General features: G+C 45.5%; 2 protein-coding genes across 5 annotated transcripts in view; both read left to right on the forward strand.

Moving 5' to 3' along the window:
- The window catches only part of LOC146197623 (segment polarity protein dishevelled homolog DVL-3-like), a 49,144-nt gene extending 30,856 nt beyond the window's left edge, over positions 1 to 18,288 (forward strand). The window contains exons 13-16 of one of the 3 annotated variants that reach the window (XM_084599526.1): positions 2,512 to 2,679; positions 4,058 to 4,252; positions 15,415 to 15,486; positions 17,680 to 18,288. In XM_084599526.1, the coding sequence (XP_084455652.1) occupies positions 2,512 to 2,679; positions 4,058 to 4,252; positions 15,415 to 15,486; positions 17,680 to 17,729 (485 nt within the window). In that variant the 3' untranslated portion in view covers positions 17,730 to 18,288. Of the gene's footprint in view, positions 1 to 2,511; positions 2,680 to 4,057; positions 4,253 to 15,414; positions 17,657 to 17,679 lie in introns of those variants that run through there. The other 2 variants (XM_084599527.1, XM_084599528.1) reach the window with 2 other exon arrangements.
- Positions 18,289 to 19,932: 1,644 nt separating this feature from the next.
- The window catches only part of LOC146197624 (DNA damage-binding protein 2-like), a 52,047-nt gene continuing 50,650 nt past the window's right edge, over positions 19,933 to 21,329 (forward strand). Inside the window, exon 1 of one of the 2 annotated variants that reach the window (XM_084599531.1) lies at positions 19,933 to 20,474. In XM_084599531.1, the coding sequence (XP_084455657.1) occupies positions 20,169 to 20,474 (306 nt within the window). In that variant the 5' untranslated portion in view covers positions 19,933 to 20,168. The remainder of the gene's footprint in view (positions 20,475 to 21,329) is intronic. The other variant, XM_084599530.1, reaches the window with a different exon arrangement.

Here is a 21,329-nt window from a genome sequence, read left to right on the forward strand (position 1 = left end):
AAAAGAGAACACTTCTGCACTAGGAACCCACCTTGATATCAAAGTACCAAAGATATTCTTTGAACAAAGAACCCGTCATCCATGCACGACTGTTGCTTCTGTACTGACATGGCCGCAAGCGAGTGCTCTTCAAGACCCATGGGTTCTGATATTTTCTAATTACCCCCGAGCCATCCATGTTACACCAAAGAAGCACTGTCAATCCGTCTTTGCTGCATTTGCCTCCATGGCATGTTTCATCCTTCAGGCTAATGACTGATGGTTTCACCTGAAAGTAAAGGCTCGTGTCGTCAGCGTTATAAATGTTTCGAGGCTCATACCCCTCAACTGTTGCGGACAGGGTGGCATTCTAATCATGGACTGTTTCTAAGTTGACATTTTGCTGCTTCTCCGCTTACCATCTTATAAGCGATGCCGTACCTCTTATGAAAACGGTCAATCTAGCCATTCGACGCCACATAGTCGGTGATGCCCAATCTGTCGGACATCGCCTTCTCACACAGAATTCTCCCATTGAAGTTGACACCGGCAGTGCGAGCTTGCTTAAACCAGATAAGAAGAGCCTCGTCGAGGTTTGCATACTTGGCACCATAAGCGTGCTTAGCCTTCGGGCTTAAGAGCGCAGCATTCCCCTTTATTTCGGCATGCTTCAAGATGATGCTGTTAAGCGTAGAGGGGGGCAGTCCAAAGTCTTTCGCAATATCCACTCTTTCCCACTCTGGCTGCCTGTCGACTGCGTTGGGTATGGCTAGCTTTTCGTCAAGGGGAAGGGCTTTCCACATGCACGACGCTATTGATGTCATCAAAGCATGACGAAGACGTTGAAAGTTACAAGTTTGATGGTGGCGGAAAAAAAAATGTGGGTTTGACCAGGAGGCACTGGTTCGACGTTCACGAGGTGTATGGTATGAACATCTAGTGCCAGCCTCTCCAACTTGCGGGTGGCTTCTTGCCGCCAGTTCTATAGCCAAGCCTGGTCGACTTGCCAAAAGCCAAAATGGAAGCTGGCACGCGTTGCTTAGGCAGATTCGGGGATCCAGGTTGCACCGTATTATACGGAACCGTTTTCACAGCTACAACGTAAAGCTGGGTTCCCAATACATTTCATCCTATGGAAGCTATGCCGGGACCATATGAAAACGATGTAACAGCCGAGAAAATGCAGCTGTGAGGAATGTAACAGTGGGGTTCTACTGTATTATGCCCAAGGATGCAGGATCGATTCCCGGTCGCGGCGGCCGCTTTTCGATGGAGGCGAAAAGCAAGGCGCCCATGTGCTGTGCGATGTCAGTGCATGTTAAAGAACCCCAGATGGTCAACATCTCGCTGGAAGCCTGATGTTGATAGCGCTGAATAACGAGTCCAAAACTGCAAATTGAGGCTTAAATTATGTTGCAAGGCGGAAATGTGACGTGATAAAATTGGGGAAAAAATTGTTCATATTATATGAGAGGTTTTACGGTATTAAGCTATTTAATAAGTTTCTTCAGTTTCAGTATATTTGGGTTTGACTCTGTATGAGGGAAGAAGGAATCTAAAGGTTGTACAAAATAGCAGTTAATGAAAAAGGGTTGTTTTTCATACTGTGTAGTGGGTAATGAAGGAGTGAAGGTGTTAAAGAGCCTGCCAATTACTTCAAAAGTGGCTATAAAACGAGTGCAATATTCAGAGTAAATGCCATTGAGCATGCAGGCCGCATACCGGTCCTCAAAGTTAAGCTAAAGATTGCAAGTAATTCTCAAAAATTTCCCATTTTCATGCAACCACCAGTGCCAATCTTTCGCATAAATTCTGTCATTGAAGATCATAAGGCATGCAATGATGTAGTAGCAAGGGGCTGCCGCTAGCTTGCAAAAATCTGCTATAAGCTTGGTAAACAAAGCTGCAAAGATGTGCACAGTCAGCAGGAAACTACATACAGCACATCTCTGCTTCCTTTCTCTCCTCTGTTGTCTAGCGGGGTTGATGAGCAGCAACTGAGCTGTGTTTGGTGGGTGATGCTGACTGCTCTCATGTGCTGAATACGGTCCCGTCCTGTAGTCTATATTTTTTTCACTTCTTCCGGTGTATACATTCGAAGACAATTTTCAATTGCTGACACCTTTGGTGTTACCTGTGCCAGGCTGGAAATTCTTGCAGGGGGATGATAGGCGACTGAAAATCAATAAATATTTAAACTTCTCATATCAACATTATGGAATCGTTACTAAGTGTGCGTGAAAATTCATAACTTCAAACACCAACCAAATGTGCTAGTTATTCTGTTCTTATATGATTTGAAAACTGTTGTAGCATAAATGTTAGCAAATAGTACTGTTGAGAAGAAACTGCAAAGGATGCTCTTACTGCCAGAGCAATAGCTATTGCCTGCCTATTTACCAAAGGACTCTGATCAAATCAGTCTGTCTGTCTTGGCATTTTATGCCGCCTCCTACTGTGTGTAATGGTGCATACCGGCAATATTATTAGGGTTGCAACCATTGTATAGTAGTAAATCTTTTGTCACTGCAGGTGTGGATGTGGTGGACTGGCTCGCGACACATGTGCAAGGCTTCCAAGATCGCAAAGAAGCAAAAAAGTTTGCCAACCAACTTCTCAAGGCGGGCCTCATACGGCACACCGTCAACAAGCTTTCCTTCTCCGAGCAGTGCTACTATGTGTTCAGCGACCTTTCCCTTGGTGAGACCTTTTTCCTCGCATCCAGGTCAAGAGCCAGTCATTGTGATGGCATTGGAGAAAAAGTGCGCCCAACTACCACTAACACAGCAGCTTGTCATTCTGGAAGTTGGCTGCTTTTTTTTTTATGGCTTATTGCAGGGGTCATTTATAAACTCCTCAGGGGAACCCCAGCGGATTTCAAAAAGTGCTGGGCAACTCTACCTATGAATGAAAGAAATTAGATTATGTTTTGCGTTAGTATTTATTAAGAATGAGCATTCAAAGTAACAGGACTTTCTTTGCAGAGCTTTCCGGTCAGAAAAACAAAAACAGGACTTTCTTTGCAGAGCTTTCCAGTCAGAAAAACAAAATGTTGGCTGTGCTCAGCACTTTGGACTACTACGCAGTTCAGTGCCAGGATTGACCTTGGACCGTCTTGCAGAGAACTCTGTTCGCTACACTGCTGGTCGCACAGAATCGTTGAGCACATGCCCAGCATGTTGAGAAAAGCCTCGGAAGCAGTGAATTTCCTCAATAAGATGAAGGGACATCATTTTTCACACAAAGCTTCTGTTTGAAAGTACTGATTCAAGTGTCAGTGCTGCGGAATAATGAAAAAAAGGCTTTGTTGGTAAGCAGGGTCAGTTGGACATGATGATGCCACTTTGGCTGCCATGCTTCCCTTGATCCCTCCATGTTGACAGGCTTAGTGTGAAGTTAAAAAATATTTGTTCATATGGCTGACAAAAAAAAAAAAAAAAATGAAAAGAAACTGACCCTGAAACTAAAGTACAGTCTTTTTGCAACACACTGGATGGCATGACTTGCCGAGTGCCTCGCTGCAGTGGCTCAGTCGTTACGGCGCTCGACTACTGTGCCCAAGGATGCAGGATCGAATCCCGGTCACAGCGGCCGCTTTTTGATGGAGGCGAAAAGCAAGTCACCCATGTACTATGTGATGTCAGTGCACGTTAAAGAACCCTAGGTGGTCAAAATTTCGGGAGCCCTCCACTGCCCTACCCCACAAACCAAACCAAACTGTTACTTGACAAGTGGCCCATATTCTTGGGGCATTTATTCCTGTAGTCTCGGCGGGGTAAACATTGAGGTGTCCATTTGACTCACCGTTCACTCCGATTACCATCACGCGAGAAAACTTGATGTCTGGGAATGCGCAGCAGAGTTTTTCATTGCGTAGACATCTAATTGCACTGAAAGGTATTGCTTACGCCTCCTGCATTCTAAAGGATGAATGAATGGGTTAACGCAGGAATGCAAAAACTTGAAAAGGGAAGGGGAAATGAGAGAGAGGAGCCAGGCATTTCACTGTGGTTGGTTGCTGTTCATCACGTGAAAGCACTGCACGGCCATGCTTCATGCGACCATATCTTCTGTGCAGACATGTGCTCACTGCGATTGCAAGAGGAAGAGGAGGAGGGTGGAACGGGGGGCATGGTGCCGCCCTGGGGATGCTTAGGGCCACTCCTGCCGGCAGGGTACGTGTGCGGAAGCACTGCAGCGCCGAGCGCTGCAGAGACACAGCTAGCCTCCTACGTCAACTACGCCCGTGAGGGAAGCACCCATTCGGGATCTGGTGAGCGCTTTGCCTCCTCCCAACTCTGTCTCTAAGAACTGGGGCTACAGTCAAGCCAGACTCTTCGGAGCTTGTCGCCACCAAGCTCAGAGTGCTTATGAATGTTGGCAAGTCAGTTGTAATAAACAGAGCTCTCACACCTGCGTCATTCTTTTCACTGCTTCCTAGCAGTATACACTTGTCGTCGTCTCACCCTGTGTGAAACCATGTCAAGGCATAATGGTAAAACAACATTTATTGCATTTACTGCATTTAAACAAGAGTAAACATAATTTTTTGCCAGAGGGCTTCATTGACATGCTGATTTGTAGTCATTTCCACCTGGGTTACAAGCTTGCAGTCCACACTTAAGAAGACATCAAACTGGGGGATGATTTCATTTTAAGGGGACAGAACACTGGAATTTCAGCATCGAATTTCTTTTACGCAATGGAGAGATTGCTGTCTAATGTGCTCGATTCCATATCAGTAAATGCATGCGCCCATTTTTGTGTAGCCCGATGCTGGAAACCGTAAGCAGCTATGCGATGACGACTGGTGGTCGACGAAAAGGATGTACCAAAAGCAAATATAAATTTCACTTGCCAGTAAGTAATTAGACATTTTTAGCGCAGAGCAGCATCCTTTTCAGTTTCCGCACTCAAGGCTGTTGCAGCATGCCTTGTCGACGAAAGCTCTAGTGGCTGCTATTACCGCTTCATCCACGGAATTCAAACACTGTGGCACCATCTAGTGACAGAAGCTGAAAGCATAACACTCACAATGTGAAAGGAAGGGTGTTTTTTATTTAAAGACGCACTATGGAAAGCGCAAAATATAATATGACAAGCACTCCTAGAAGAAAAAAAAAAAGTGCACTTAAGAAAATCAGTGATATTTTGCAGACATGTAGTCACGTGGGGTATTACAGTGATAGTAAGGTTTCTCCGCAAGATGGCACCTCGTACAGCCACTTTTCTTTGATATTGTAGTGCTCAAGCTATACCATAGGAGGCAAAATCTTTTCATTTTCACCATAACCTCATGACATATTTTGGCCAGTGTTCTTTCTTTTAATTTAATTTGGGAAGCTCCAATATTTTTAAGGCAATAATGAGCATTAACTCAAAGTATAACTCCTTGGAACAAAACCAACGTTTTATTCATTTTAAAATACAGCGTTTTTTTTTTAATTCGCGGGCAGAGAGTTTGTCGCTTGGCGATGTCACATGAAACTATTTCCTTAAACCATGACGTCACGGGTGAGTTGACTGGCAAGGCTTGCTAGAAGCTGCCATTCGCTGTGGCCACTGCAGCCATGATATCATGGACACACTTCAGGTAGCTGCAAAAGTCTGTTCGTGGGCTGCCCTGTGCGGGCTGTTGTTACATAGCTCGCCGCCCTTCTCGGTTAGGCGGCCATTGCCCATCAAGTACAACAACCGAAGTGACGCAGTGATCGGCAGAACGAAGCTGCATTTACCAATATCTTATTTATATAACGTGGTTTCGGGAGTACCGGAGTGTCGTCCAACGAGGCATCAACAGCATGGTCAAACACTGCACAATGGCAGCACCTCCTCGACCGCCGTAAACACCGCCGCTGTGGCCCCCCCTCCCACAACACGTGCGCGAACGACACGGCGGATCGTTAGTGCCGATGTCCGAAATAAAGCGTGCTAAAATTTGTTGGCGTCTGGAATACGGAGCCGAATACCAAGTATGAAGCCCTCGTGAGGATCGCTGACCAGCAGCAAATTGCTGGTAAGAGTGATAGCCGTGATACAAGCAAGTTTCTGCTCAAGCCAGCTGCTGCTGGTGCATTTCGGCTCATCCGATCTGCTTGTACTAGCTCAGCGATTAATGCGTCGCCAGAGTTAATCCTATGATTATTTTACTATGGCAGGATAGGATTTACGATAAGGCAGTTTCATAAGTAGACGATTTACGACGCCATTGATCAGTTCCAAAATGCCGACCGCCGTGGCTTCGAAGCGAAACAATTTAGGCTTAGTGACGGCTAGGGACGGTCACGCACGGCGCCGTCGTTCGCCGCGCTCGCGCGCCTCACCACCGCGGTAATTGTGTAACATACCTCAGCCTGCTTGTGGCATCCCGTGCTGCAAGTGTTGCAAACTCGTGTACTTTCATAGCTAAGGCCACGCATTTTTTGACGTTCTGCTCAGCAACAAGCTATTCAAATGATACTAAGGTCACCAAGCTCGGTTTGCAATAACCGTGGTTAGTAGTGTAACAATGGTTTGGTCCGCCTTGTAACATGGGCTAACAGCGGGTTCGCGTAACCGCAGTTACACTAACCATGGGGGCTGCTCGAACTGGCGAGCAAGGACAGGTTGGGGTTGACACAAGTACACCAGCGAGCGAGCGCGCGGCAACCGGAAGTTCGTCGAAGTGACGTATTTCTGGGCGGAGCTTTGAACTTGCTTGTTTTCTTCATTTTTTTATGACTCCCTTCGGCGTAGGAGTTGAGAGGGAAAATTGGAAGGGCCATTTTTAATTACCGATATCTCTGGTGTTGCAGAAGCTAGACTGAAAATTTTTGCGGGAGAAGGATGGGTGGTTCAATATCTATCAGTGTTATGGCGTTGCTTACTCTTCTTGGTGGCCATTTCTGTGGACCTTTAACCTGCCAACAAAGCAACTCCAATACTTCTAAATGCCACTCATAATACAGCGTGTCCACCACATGTTGGGAGAGGAGTACAGTTGAACCCGGATATATCGAACTCGAAGGGGATCGCGAAATAGTTTGATATATCGAAAATCCGATATACAGATATTGGCTTGTGACGGCACTTACGATGCGAAAAAAACGATACCGTATTTGTCGCGTAATCAACCCACTCGCATAATGAACCCACCCTCCACTTTTGCACCCGAGAATTTGAAAAAAAAAAAAATGCGTAAAGGCCAGCTTGCTCACATGCAAGTGATTGAGCGATCGCAGCGACGAGCGGCAGCGACAGAGCGAAAAATTTCAAACTTGTTGAAACTGCGTCCCTCTCGCCACTCGAGCCACCGCGGTCGCTCAAAACAAGGTTTCTGAGCCGCGAGCGTTTTCGCTTGCATGTCGATGGCGCGCGTCACCCCGTTTCAGTGCTCTCATCCACAGCTCATTTCTTGGCAGCGTGCCAAGATGCTGCACAGCAATAACGTCCGGGCGCATTTATCTTTTGATAGCTCCTGCAGTGGCCGGGAGCGAACTTGGCAGAGTGCCCGTGATGGCTTGATTACACAAGCCACGCCGCGCTTGGGGCGGGCGTCATGATCGCAGCAGCTGACCGCGTGCTTTCCTTGATTCATACATCCTTGCAAATTACGAGCGCTGCGACGGAGAACAACGAGAGAGTAATGACAAGGACAGGCGCTTACTCGTTGTTACTCTCTCGTTGTTGTTCTCCGTCGCAGCGCTCGTAATTTGCAATCATGTACCAACTAGCTCAACTTTCCGTATTACTGCAATTCATACATCCAGGATAAACGACTCCCGCAAAAAAAAAAAAAAAAAAAAAAACTGCCGCCGCTTAACGTCCGAATAACACAACGATAAGAAAGAATGACTCTCAAAAACAAAAACAAAAAAAAGAGACAGCTGCCGCTTCTTAACGTCCGCAGGCGCCATAGCCACGTCAGCCGCCGCACGCAGAGGGTTCACAACACCCACTGGAGAAAGCGACCGACGTCTGTCTGAAAACGGGCTGAGCTGGCTTGGCGCATGTGTAGCGCGTGCTGAAGGAGAGAGATAGCTCGGCAAAAGAATGGGCACTCCCACGCACATGGCTTGCAAACGTCATGCGTTGGTGCGCGGGAAACGATAACTGCAGATGCGTGCGCCTTTGGGGAATGGGCGCGGAGCTGCCCAGACCAGCCATCGCCGAACTGTTCCTTCTCATTCCTTCCGCGCATGGCTTGAAAACGTCACGCGGCAAACGGCCAAGAGTGATGCGATCGTCTTTGGGGAAGGCACACTTCCAGTGCGTGGTGTGGAGTTCGATATATCGAACGATCGGGGAAATTAAGTTCGATATATGACGCAGCTTTCCTATACTTTTACATGGGATTTTCAAGGGGATATTTCGTGAGTACGATATAACCAAAATTCGATATATCCGGGTTCGATATAGCCGGGTTCGACTGTACTAGTAGAAGCATTTCCATAGAAAAAGACTTGGCATAGAAAATAAAATTTCCTTCCTTTTTTACTGACTGCTGCCAGATTTCAAGTAAACGCATAGCGTTGTTCTCTTGACAACACCTACTTTCTTGCTATTGCTCTCCTCCTTCCTTCTCGCTATCCTCACCAGTCCCTTTTCTCTCCCGCCGGCCGCAGCTCAGGTGCGCCTGTTATGCTTAAGCTATTAGACAGCAATTGCTGATGCTGGCAACATTCTTTTCTCTTTCATTTTGATTTTTTTAAATAAACCACTACCACTATTATGATAAAAATATATTCGCAACACAGAATAGGCTTAGACACAAGCGCAAGGGACAAACAAAAAAGGGCACATGCTACGCACTCTGAACTTTATTTTAAAAGGTTTGCCAATTAAATGCAAACAAAGCTCGTGGCATAAAGGCCAATCACAGTTGTACAAAAAGGCTATTTCATTGTCAAGCAAAGGTAACGACGACGTGCTGACGCGGTTGTGAAATGCTGTCATTACCTTTGCTTGAGAATGAAATGGCCTTTTTGGACAACTCCGATTGGACTTCATACCACGAGCGTTATTTGTATTTAGGCGGCAAACCTTTTCAAATAAAATTCAATTGGGAGTGTAGCACCTACTTGTCTTGTTTGTTCCTTACATGTCTTTTGCGGTATGAATTTTTTGGACCATGGATTGCAACCAACCACCGTGCTTTTGCTGTTACCACCATCACCAGCATGTGCATTGATGCTTCCTGTGTGTGTCAGATTCGTTTTTCTACGCCTGTCATTTATTGTGAGATAGATCTCATCTTACTCCCATCATTATACAGTGAAACCTCGTTATAACGAACAGTTAAAAAATCGTAAAATAGTTCGCTCTATCCATAATTTGTAATATAAAGTTTCGTAGAAAATACACACAAGAGCAGCGAAATTCAATCAGAAGGCACAGTAACTTGGAGGGTGCCTACTTGGGTCACGTCCATTTATTTACGCGCAAAGAACTGCGTTATCGCGGCCTGCTTTTTTGTGTTGATCGTGTTCCATATCACACCCTGTTCCACAGTTTGCAAACACTCAACAAGGGCAAACCCACTGCTCTCAGTGGCGGCACAGTAAATCCAATGCAGCAAGCGCTTCTTGTGAAGTCGTAATGTTCTCATCGTCTGCAGGGTCAGCCTGAGCTTCATCTGCGGGATGTTCAGAAACTTCCACAGCGATTTCGGCGTCCGTCAGTACAGCCGTGGTCGCCGCGATGTCGTCGCCGCCTACAAAGTCCTCTACAGTCATTGTTGTGGCCATGTCACCAACAAAACGCGAAAAATCGTTCCAGGTTCATCGAGCTCGCGGAGTTCGCGGAGATCTGCTTCTGCTTCGTTAGGATCGTTCCCATCATCATTTGATGCACAGGCCTCTGCTGGAACAAAACCTCCGTGCCGAAAGCAGTTGGCAATCGTTTCGCCTTTCACGCTGTCCGATGCCGCTTCAATGCTCCCAGCAAGTCGCTCTTGTCCTGCTTCATAAGAAGCTTCACGAGAAGAGTGTCAGTCTCCTCTTGTAAACTGCCTTGAAGGCCCTGATTTTATCTTGAGCTTGGTCTTTAACGTCAGTGCTGCTCTTTTTTTCACGTTCACCGCCATCACAGCACTATGCACACCCGCGCACCACACTCGACACGACGACCGACGCAGGTGCTAACACTAAAAACGCAAAAGACGCAAAAACCAAAAAACCAAAAGCAACATTCGACCGCTGCCGCCGCAGGCGCTGTCGGCGATTGTGAGATTCGAACGATTTCTTATGGCCTCCGAGATTACCTCCCTCGGAGGCCATAAATTTCTTTGGCTGTCAACTCCCAATGCCGTCGTGGCATCTGTGACGCTGTCAGCGCCTGCGAGGTAGTCCTGAACGTTTGCTGCGCCTCACAACACACATGTAGTGCAACGAAGCCTGCCTCCTGCTATTAAAGTGAGGTAGTGCTTGGCGTCGCGAAGTTCGTAATATCCGTTTTATGCCGAACCGTGTTCGCTATGGGAAGTTAAAAATGCATGTGTTTGACAAAATAATTTCGGAAGAGTTCGATGTATTCAATAAGTCGTAATATGCGTGTTCGTTATATCGAGGTTTGACTGTAATAATAACCCCGCGCAGTGCACATGATACAATTTTCTTTTCTTGAGATTTTGATGTTACTTCTAAGTGCCTATGTGCCATTCTAAGTACAGAAAGGTAGTTTTTATATGCTCAAGCAAACCACAAATGCATTGATATCTATGCAGCCTTACTATTTGTTTAACCTTTGTTTATCTGATATTATTGTCATGGCGCGTACTCTATGTCATCACTTTTTCACAGTGCTGTGGAAGTTAGGAGACCTCTTCGGTGCATCACGGTGCATCATCTACACATTGTCTGCTCGCAGCATATGCGGATGTGATTTGAAAAAGAGTAACGAATATACAGTTGAACCCGGATAATTCAAATTTTGGTTAAATCGAACTCATGGAATATTCCCTTGAAGATCCCATGTAAAAGTACAGGAAAGCTGCATCGCATATCGAACTGAGTTTTATCGGTCGTCGAACTCCGCACCACGCACTGGAAGGTGTGCCTCGCCTTCCCCAATGACGATCGCATCACCCTCAGTTGTTTGCTGCGTGACGTTTTCAAGCCACGTGCGGAAAGAATGAGAGGGAACAGTTCGGCGACGGCTAGGGCAGCGCCGCACCCTTTCCTCAAAGGCGCGCACATTTGCGGTGATCGTTTGCCGCGCGCCAGCAGGTGACGTTTGCAAGCTATATGCGTGAAGGAACGAGAGGGAACTGGTTTGGCAATGGCTGATACGGAGCAGACACAGCCAATGCAGCCGTGGTGTTCGGGAGAGGGGAAAAATGTGATAGAGCGAAGCACGAGTAATTCCCATTCTTCTGCCAAGCTTTTTCTCTCCTTCCTCTCTCATTCCCGGTTTTCGTTCACAGCAGCACGCATTACGCATGCGCCGACAAGCCAGCTCAGTCCATGGCAGACAGAACGTCAGACACTTTGTCCAGTGCATATTGTGAATCCCCAGCGTGCAGCGGCTGCACATCTTGTGTCGTCGTGCTGAACGTGCGTAAGCTATGGCTGCGACATTGTAAAGCGTTGTTTTTTGTTTTGTTTTTTCTTTGCGAGAGCCATCCATTTTTGTTGTCATGCTGAAAGTGCGGCATAGCATAAATTATGTCGGCTGCAAATGCTAAGAAATGACAATTTTTTTTTTTTTTGTGAGAGTCGGTCATCTTGCATCTATGAATCAACGAAAGCATGTGGTCGACTGCGATCATGACACCGGCTTTTAGCATTGTTTGCTTCAAACGGCATTTGCAGCTAGCACGCTTTCCAATGATTGCACGAGAGTTGTCCATCCTTGCATCTATGAATCTACAAAAGAATGCGGTCAGCTGCGATCATGACACTGGCTTTTAGCATTGTTTGCTTCAAATGGCATTTGCAGCTTTCACGCTTTCCAATGATTTTAATTTTGTGGCAGTAGACTACGCGTGGACGACGGTTGTTACCAACGCGTGTCTTTCTCTCTTTCTTTTTTTCTTTCTTCTCTATTTTCTCCTCTGCCCGCACGAGGCAGTGGAGGTGGCTCAACTACAGAGCTAGTAGCAGGCCCATGCATTTTCTTGTTCTTCTTCCTACAGTCGCAACAGTGGACTACGCCCGCACCAAGCACAGCGTGATAAATTGAATCAGGCTTTTGCAATCAAGCCATCACGGGCACTCAGTCAATTTCGCTCCCCGCCACCATGGGTGCTAACATCAAAGTATAATGAAAAAATAAACACACCATACCATTATCGCTGCACAGCATCTTGACTCGCTGCCAGTAAATGAGCTGTGGATGCTGCGGCCGAAACGGAGGGACGTGCCACCGACTGGATGTTTCACATGCAAGTGAAAACGCTTGCAATTTTTGTCGCGGCGACGCAAAAACCTGTTTTCAGTTGTCATGGTGGGTCTGGCGACGCAGTTCCAACAAGTTGGAAATTTTTCGCTCTGTCGCTGCCGCTTATCACTGAGTTCACTCAATCACTTGCATGTGAACTGGCCTTGACACTTTCGTTTCCAAATTCTCAGGGGCAAAAGTAGATGGTGGGTTCGTTATGCGAGTGAGTTGATTATGCGACAAATGCGGTATAATTTCCATGATCACAAGTGGTGTCTCAAGCTGATTTCTGTATATCGATATATCGAACTATTTCGCGATCCCCTTCGAGTTCGATATATTCGGGTTCGACTGTATATAGGCACTGCTTATGTACCAAACCCTAGACAAATGTTTGGAACTTTAGAATACCATTTTGCCTGACATTGTGCTGCTTTTAATGTCCATGCTTTAGTTCATTGTATGCAAACGAAGCTGTGATGGTGACGACGACGATGATGATGATGATCATTCCATTTATAATGGGTGGGCATGTGATAGTGCTCCAGCCAAAACGGTAGACGAAAAAAGAAAGTGAACTTCAGCCTAATGGTGCCATCTGGTCATTCGGACAAGAACTTTTCTTTTTTCAATGAACCGACTTTCTTCTTTAGTCCTGGGAGAAGCAGAATCACGCCCAGAATAAAAAATACAGGAAGTTTAATGTTTGTGAATGTTGCTGTAGTTGAGATGAGGCAAAACGAATGCCCGATGCGCCATTTTTGGCCAGTGAACTACAGAAGATCCTAATAACAACTAGGAATTGATTCCGAAGCGAGATGTCCCGCTTCAAGGCATGGCGCCATGTTGGAAGTGTGGTTCAGCATACACAACCGTCGCAAACACTGAACTCAAGAAATAGCATATGTTACGCAAGTTTTTGTTAAGGTTTGACTTAATAAAGCATTTCACGAACGCATGCTTTAAAGCATGCTATTCCTAAGGCTCATCTGGCAATTTATACTGGCACTGCATTCTCCAGCGTCAGAACGTCTCCTCTGCAGTCATCGCAACTTTATTAGTGCTGCAAGGAACTACTGAGCTGGAGTATAAATGTTTGTAGATGACGTGCTGCATCTGAACATGTGGGCAGGCTCTGACCTGTCTATGGCTCTTTGATGCTTTTTAAATGTTTTTAAACCAGGTTCATTGACTCCACTTTTCAGTTACAAATGCATAAATCTTGGTTTCACACCGCAGCATTTGCTAATTTTGTTACCTATTTTTTTGTGGACCACTTGCCACCTTGATCCAACATAATGTATTCTGCTTGTTGGAAAGTGGAATATTTTACAGCTGTTTGCTTGTGCCAGAATTGCCAAAAATATCAGCTTGAGTGACTACCCGGCACATTGCAGAGATAAAACATGAAGCCATATTCCAGCATCTTAAATTTTCATTAGATTATGCCTGCTGCAGTAAGTGTAGCAATGTCTTTAGCGATGTCATCTTCTACCATAGAGGATCGTATTAACCCACTCATCATGACTTGTGTTTGTAGAGCTAGTGCATCTTGTCTAGAAGTATGCACATGGTATCAAATTCTTGGCCGCAAAGCATACGTGATTGAAAAAAAATAGTTGCAAATTGAATCGAATATATTAAAGCCATTCTAAGTATTTTGTGATCATTTTGAATATTGTTATTACTAGTTCAAACTCAAGACAAATGGTAGTAAGGGGAAAGGTTGGGCAAGCTGAATCCGATTCGTGATATAGTTATTGTCAAAAATGAGGACCGAGGTGGGAGAGACACAACACAAGCGCTTGTGTTGTGTCTTTCTTTCTTGTTGGTCCTCGTTTTTGGCGCTAACTACATCATGAACCAAGACAAATGTTTTCCTCAAAACACAGCTGTGGAATGAAACATTGGTGTTAAATTTTGCTTTCAACCATAACCATTTTTATACTATACCAGTGAAGCCTATAAGGCATGAATTTATTTTAATAGTAAACATTGTTTACATTTCTTTCGATAGCGTCTGCATTCAGCAAAAAAATTCCAGTTACAAGGCAGCCATGACATATCTGCAGATTATCTTCTTACGCAATGAATGGCTCTGGCAGGCTGTATCTATTATCTCTGGACCTAGGGTACTATATCGGGCATTGCTGGTAGAATGCAACTATAGACAGCTTGTGAAGTGGATGCAAGAGCAGCAAGCAAAGCTGCAGCACGAGCCTCACATGACCATCCCTTCCATGCTCTTGTCCAACATTTGAAGACACACTGTCAGCTTTTTGAGTGTCACCCAAAATGCACCATTCATGATGACATGCTGCCTGTTTTGTCCTTGCATACTGGTTTTCCTTGATGAACCCAGTGATTCTTATTGTAGTGATTTGAAACTACAGGGTTGTTGTCATTCACACTCACAGCCAACTGTCATAGCATGGTGCATTGATGTGATGTGTGTTGCTGCTCTTAGTTTTCTGACCCACAAGCGGCGACTTGGCTGCAGGCTCATTGATTTTATGCAAGCCCTAATAATGTTGTTCTTGGGCTTTTGCTGCATGCTGGCAGCCAGTGATGTGAGAAAAGGGCAAGTTGATTCTTGTTACAATTGCAGGATATTTCCATTTTAAAATCTTACAGTGCTTTGCTATGAGTGCAGATAAACAGGAAATTCAGAATTCCAGAGTGTTAAGAGGTTCAGACTGAAAGTGTAAAGTGAATCGAATCAAATAACTGATGCTGTTTCAAAAACTATTCAAAGTTTCAAATATTCGCGCCTCCCTAGGTTTGCCAGAACCGCAGATGCCTTCACTGTGTAAATAAATACTTTTGTATCCGTTACAAAACTCTCGGAACACTTCTTTTTTTCCTTGTCGCCAGTTAATCTACTTAACGTTAACTTCACTAAGCATTTAGTGATAGGCATCCCTCCACATGAAGACGTGATAACTATTTAGTATTATTAAGGTATGTTACCAGTCTCCAGAACTCTAGTAACCTTCTCATCATAGACTTGGCAAGTTTCCTGCTAGCTGCTGTTTGGCAGAGGTCTTGTGTAATGCCTGGTGTGTGGCGGTAATGCAGGGGGCAGTGGTGGACCACCCGCGGAGCCTAGCCGCAGCGTGGACGGTGCGGAGGGCTCCCAAGAACTGACCGGTAGTAGGCAGTCCTTCCGCATGGCCATGGGCAACCCCTGCGAACTTTTTGTTGATGTCATGTGACATGTGCATGAGCATGCCCCAGTATGTCCCATGCCATGCAAGTACACCAGATAGGCTTCTCAAAGACATACTGTATTCTCTAGAAAGTTGCAATACTTTACATGAAGCGCTATTACTGCCGCCATTTAGTTCCTCCTAGTATACATAGTACTTCTCATTACAGCTGCTCACAGAGGCTGTGTGCTGCAGAACTTTTTTACATTGGTCTACTTCAGAGGCCAAGCTCTGTTATCGTTTTATGCTTGCAGAATCAGTGCTGTTCGAGGAGACTCAAAGATAGCATGACAAGTAATGTGTATGCAATGCCTCCTGCATTTAAAGGTTTACAAATTAAGTCTGTAGTTGTGTACAGTGCTTCAGCCATCTGCCATCTATGGCTACAAAGTGGTCTTGATGACTGCTGATAAAGATTTAGGCATGTGCATGCAGAACATAGGAACAGTTGTTCCTATGTTGTGAAAAAGAAATAGGAGGTGCCTGCCGTGTACAAAGATTTTGTGTGTTGAACACGTGTGCTACTCACCCAGAGCTTCTCGTGCTGTCCGCAATTTATTGTGCATATATTTTTCGTTTGGTCTAAGTACAGGTTGTGGAGTTTGAGAACTCATTCCCAGGCCGTTTCCATACCTTAGTTCATAGCTGGTGTACTGAGAAAGTGAACAGTGAGCTGCCAAACATTTGGTTCTTTAAGGGGTAATTGCTATTGTTCTCAGTGGCCTTCCATTTAAGAAAAAGAAAGAAAAAGATTATTTGTACTGTACAAAACACAGCTAGAAACTATGTGCAACAAATCAGATTTCAGCTGATTCCTGTTGTGTTTTGGCAAGTTTGAACTGGTCTTTTGAGTCAGATGGCTGACACTAATTGCAAGTTGTCAAGCATGTACATTTTCTAAATGACTGTTTCTAATGCTGAGGCAAGCAGCATATTCATCCGCATTTGAACAAACTCTCGCTATTTTTCACACAGGTTTCATAGGGCCTGCGCTTGCGATTTAGGGCAACTGAAGAGGTTTTAGAATTCGGCAAGGTGAATGGGGTCGAATGCTTGAAACTTGCAGGTAAAGCATATGAACTGTTTGTGCTATCTTTTGAAATGGTGACATAGGTAATCGCCTAATAAAGCAATGCCGGCATTCAGGCTTTTCTGCAATGCACTGCAACAGGCTGGGGGTTGCTTGAAGGAAGAAAACCGATGCCACTGAAGGCAAAGCCCACAAAGAATTGTTTGGTGGCATCAGGCGACGCAGGGCAGCATGTGCATGAAGGCAATAGAAATCTGAAAATTTGGTAGCAAAGGCAATCACCACGAGTTTCTCCTTACTGATTGGGACATCACTATGGTTTCGGCAGACACTTACTTCACCATTTTAAATGCTGCCACAGAACTGCTTGGCACTCTTTACCTAGAAGCTTCACATGCTGGAATCTTTGAATCTTGTTGAATTCTCAGAGAACCATTTCAAGGCTTTTTAAATCCTCCTGATGCACTTTTGTATACTGCAAACTCTAGTTCAATAGCAATGCAATATATACTCGAACAGCTAGTGGATGGCTAACAAGCAGGTTGCTGTAAGGGTGGGACTTGGAAGCCCTGGTTAGGCATCACAGCAAAACACGTTGGTGCCCACCCTTGTCACAAGTGCGTGAGAGTTGACTCCTGTAGCCACGCATGCAAGCAGGCTTGAAGTGCATGGCTACAGTGCTCTGCTAACTTGCCCAATTGCTGTTAGGCAAGAACAAGACAACTGTTGCCATTGGTGGCACCATCACTAGCCTTGGTGAAGTGGCCACATTCTCTCATTTAGTGCCAAGTACCTGCAACCAGACTGCATTTAGCATTTCAGGTTTTCACACAGCTATGGTTGTGCTGTGGTGTGCTGCCACTCAAAGAGAAATAAAACTTTAAAGACTATGTTCCTCTGTGTGATGTTTATTATGCATGCATTAGTTACATTAACCCTGTATGATTGGTGTAGCACTTTTACAAAGCCCTTGCTTTGCTCTGGCACTAACCTGCTTGTTTTTATTCGGTGCCAACTACAGTCCTGCATGCCTGACCTGTCTGCTCGGGCACATTGCACGCTCTTTGGGGTCCTCCCTAACCGAATCCCTTGCCTGCTTTGCAGTGGAAGAGGATGGCTTGGAGTATCAGTACTCAGACAAGGGCTTGGTCTAACGCCTTAGCCATCACGTGGAGCCAGGGGCAGCACTAGACCATCATCACAGGACTGTGGCAAAACTGACACCTCTTCTGGCAGCCAGCACATGTTTGAGCCCAATGACCTCCCACTGTTTTGCTGTCTTTTCCATGCACAGCAGCGGGGCAGCCCAGGCGTTTTTTTTTTTTTTTTTTTTTTTTTTTTTTTTTCTAGAGTCCTCAACTGGCTGCAAGTGGCCATAGCAAATCATCACTGGGCAGTGGTTGTGACTCTGTGGTGGATTACGGCACTCGTCGTATTGCACCCGTGCTGTGCTGATGCAGCCAGCCGTGCGTGTGTGTGTGTGCATGTTTGTGCCAGCTAGTATGTGGGGACATTCCAACTGGCACAATTACTACTCTCGCCATAATGTCTGTTGACCATTGTCTGGTGCCCATTTGAATGAATGCTGCAGACCGACAATTTTAATGTGACTGTTTTTAACGAGTGACCTTTTATGCAATGCTCATCACAGAACATGAATAAAAGGTTAACACCCTGTACATATGCTCTGGTCATATAATATTGACACACCGCTGCCCATCTTCTAGTGCCACCAAGTGGCCGAATGTCTTGGCGCATGGCTGAGCGTCGTCCTCCTCTGTCTCGAGTTTCGCTTGATTAAAAAAGAAGGCAGCTCGCTTGTTCTCCTGTTTGCTACGTGTGTTGGTGACAATATGGTCTTCAGCAGGCTTCTTCACATGCACCACAAGTGATAGGATTCTCCAAAGAGAAACTGAACCACCAAAAATTTCACGCGTTAATTCTTGCGCATGAGATGAAGTGGTTCAGAGTGGACCTCATGTTGTACACACTCTTATCTAGAGGTCTAGGCAATAGGCACGTGCCAGTCATAGTTAACTGCACCTTCTAGAATTTCAAGAATGCTTGGTAACCTTATCATAGTCTGAAATTTGAAATCAGGAGAGCATGGGGTCTGCTACGCAGGAAGAGCTATTATGTATATCTTAGTGCGAATGCTCTACTTCACAAGGTCTAACTGGCTCACCGAATCTGTACCTCTCCAGATTGGCCCGAGTTGGAAGCACTACTCTGGGTTCACTGTTAAGATGGATGGGTGAGATCAGAATCCAGCCTTCCAGGACCTTTGCGTTGAAGGTTAGACTCGCTGCCCAGGATACATAGCATGAAGTAGCATGGTTAAAATGGGGCTTTATATCTATGTTACTCGTGGAAACTTGGGCAACATGCATAACAGTGCTCCTCGCAAATGTGCCTCTGGCAGAGGGTGGAGAGAAGGCGGTGACAGCGTAAAGTAATCTGCCATCTACCAAGATGTGCTTAGTATAATGTGCTTTCGCGTATTAACTAGGTTTAGCCATGTTAAATCTCTGCAATCTCTTTTTTGTGTGTGTGTGTTTTTAAAGTATGGCAAATTCCAATAGTTTTATTTTCCAAGAATTACTGCATTACAGTATGGCTAATGTTTTGTGTGTGTTTTCGAGATGGCAGTCAATGAAGGAACAGTGTGGTGACAAAGGACAGGACAGCTCAACTCCACTTTGCTGCATATTAATCAATGTTGAAGCTGCACGTGCACTTTTTAATGGGTTCACAAGGTTAATGGGGTCAGGCTGCTGACTGAAGGAAATTTAAAGCTGTGATTTGGTATCGCAGCTGACCAAATTGAACTTATTACAAAAAATAAGTAAATAAAAGAGGCACCTTTTAGGTGGGACTTCTAGATCTCAGGCTAGAGGAGAGAGTATATTCTGCATCACTTGATGCTTCAGGGGAACAAGCTGTCATCGCATACCGGTGCAGTTGCAGCAGTGGACTACAAGGTAAGTACAGAGATGCAGCAGCTTTCAATGTAGTCATAGTAATAATTGCCCACAGCTTCATTAAAACTGCCAGGGATGTGCAGATTTTGTAGACGTTTTTGATACACTGTCGGCGATTAAACTGCTTCCTAACGCTTCTTTTTGGAAAATTAAAATGTGCCGAATTACCGACGCTTATCTGCGATTAGCATATTGAGCGTGCATAATATATTTTTTTTTTCCCCTTTCATTTCCCTTCATGCGGGACCTATATTTGTTTATCAACAGTGACGGAAACTGCCTAGAGCATATTTTTTTGTCAGCCGCATTCGCAGGGTATTCAAGCATGGGCACTTGGCCTTGAGCTTGCGGCCGCCTAGCAACCTCGGGACGCGCGTGTATTGCGCAAGTTGTCCTCGACTAGCCCGCGCGGTTGGTGGTTGGCGCGCACCGCGCACGCTGGTGGCCATTCGCGTCGAATGGCGTGTTTGTACTTGTCCGCGAAAGCAGAAAGCACGTGGAGGTGGGCAGGTCGCTAGTTTCGTCGGTTTCATCATCTGGTCTTTGTGTCGGAGTATTGGCCCTAGTGCGCTGTGTGTACGTTGTTTTAGTGAGCGCAACTGGCGCAGCACCATGGAAGAGGCTGGAGCAAGTCGTCGCCCAAGGCGGCACCGACGACGCGCCATAGTAGGCGACGAAGAAGCAACAGCACCAACCGCGCGTCGTCGGCCGCCAGTCGCAGTTTCTGCGAGTGCGAAAAAGAGTGCTGGTAAAAAACACGATGCCAGAGGAGACAGTGTTGATAACAGTTCCAAGAAAGGTGCTGTCAGAAGAAAGCTGAATGTTTACTCTAATGCTGCGCAAAAGAAGAACAATCTTGTTCAGTGCTTGAATAACAGCTTGCTCCGAGACAGATCTAGCGACCAGCTCCTGGGCAAGGTGAGCACTTCAACTTTTTTCGCGCGCTGGTTTCGCCGGTCTTAACTATACATATACGCTGTGCGCGTTCAACTCATCTTGAGTCTTTTTCGGCGAGTCCCCCCCCCCCCCCCCCCCCCTTTTATTTTTTTCATCGCAATAAATGATGAAGGATATGAGAGAAAGTACAGTTTAAGGACACAGATACCTGGTCGACTCAGGCGAGCCGGACGTCAACGACTGCTAGGCACTTAGGACGAGAGGAACGGGATGTGGTTGATAGACAGTGCGGCCGGCAAGAGGCAGTTAGTGATCTGTATCATAGTACTATGCTGCAGGTGCTGCTCTATGTGTTGCGAATAGCTAGATAATGTTTAAAGGCTGTGGAAGCGATCAGTTGAGGATATGTTCAATAAAGCGATCAGAAGGGCAGATATTGAGTGGTTTATACGTGTTCAGTGCATCTGTTCTCCAATAAGCACTTTTCAGGGACTTTTGTTTGGTTCCCTACACACAAAAAAGAAAAGTTATGGAATTACACACTGTATTGTGTTTTACTAGCAACACCACGTTTTTGATTAGTTTGTGACCTATTGTGGTATGGAACAGCTAGACAGCTATATATGTAAGAAGTTACAATTCAATTTGATCTTATTATAGGATGAGGGTAGTGGGTGATATGTGATGGTTTCCTTCCTCTGCTTGTGTTCCTATACAGACAGGCCGAGGGACTGGCATTGGCAGCACAGCATGTCCTAACCACAGCGCTGTTTTCGTTTTCTAAGTGAATATAAAGGGGGCGATACTCCACACTTCGTGCAGGACTAAAAGATTTTGTTCTTCCTTTCATGTGTTCCACCCACTACTATTCGATAA

This window comes from Amblyomma maculatum, chromosome 3 (genome assembly GCF_055883805.1).
Source record: "Amblyomma maculatum isolate TAMU_Amacu chromosome 3, ASM5588380v1, whole genome shotgun sequence".
Classification (NCBI taxonomy): Eukaryota; Metazoa; Arthropoda; class Arachnida; order Ixodida; family Ixodidae; genus Amblyomma; species Amblyomma maculatum.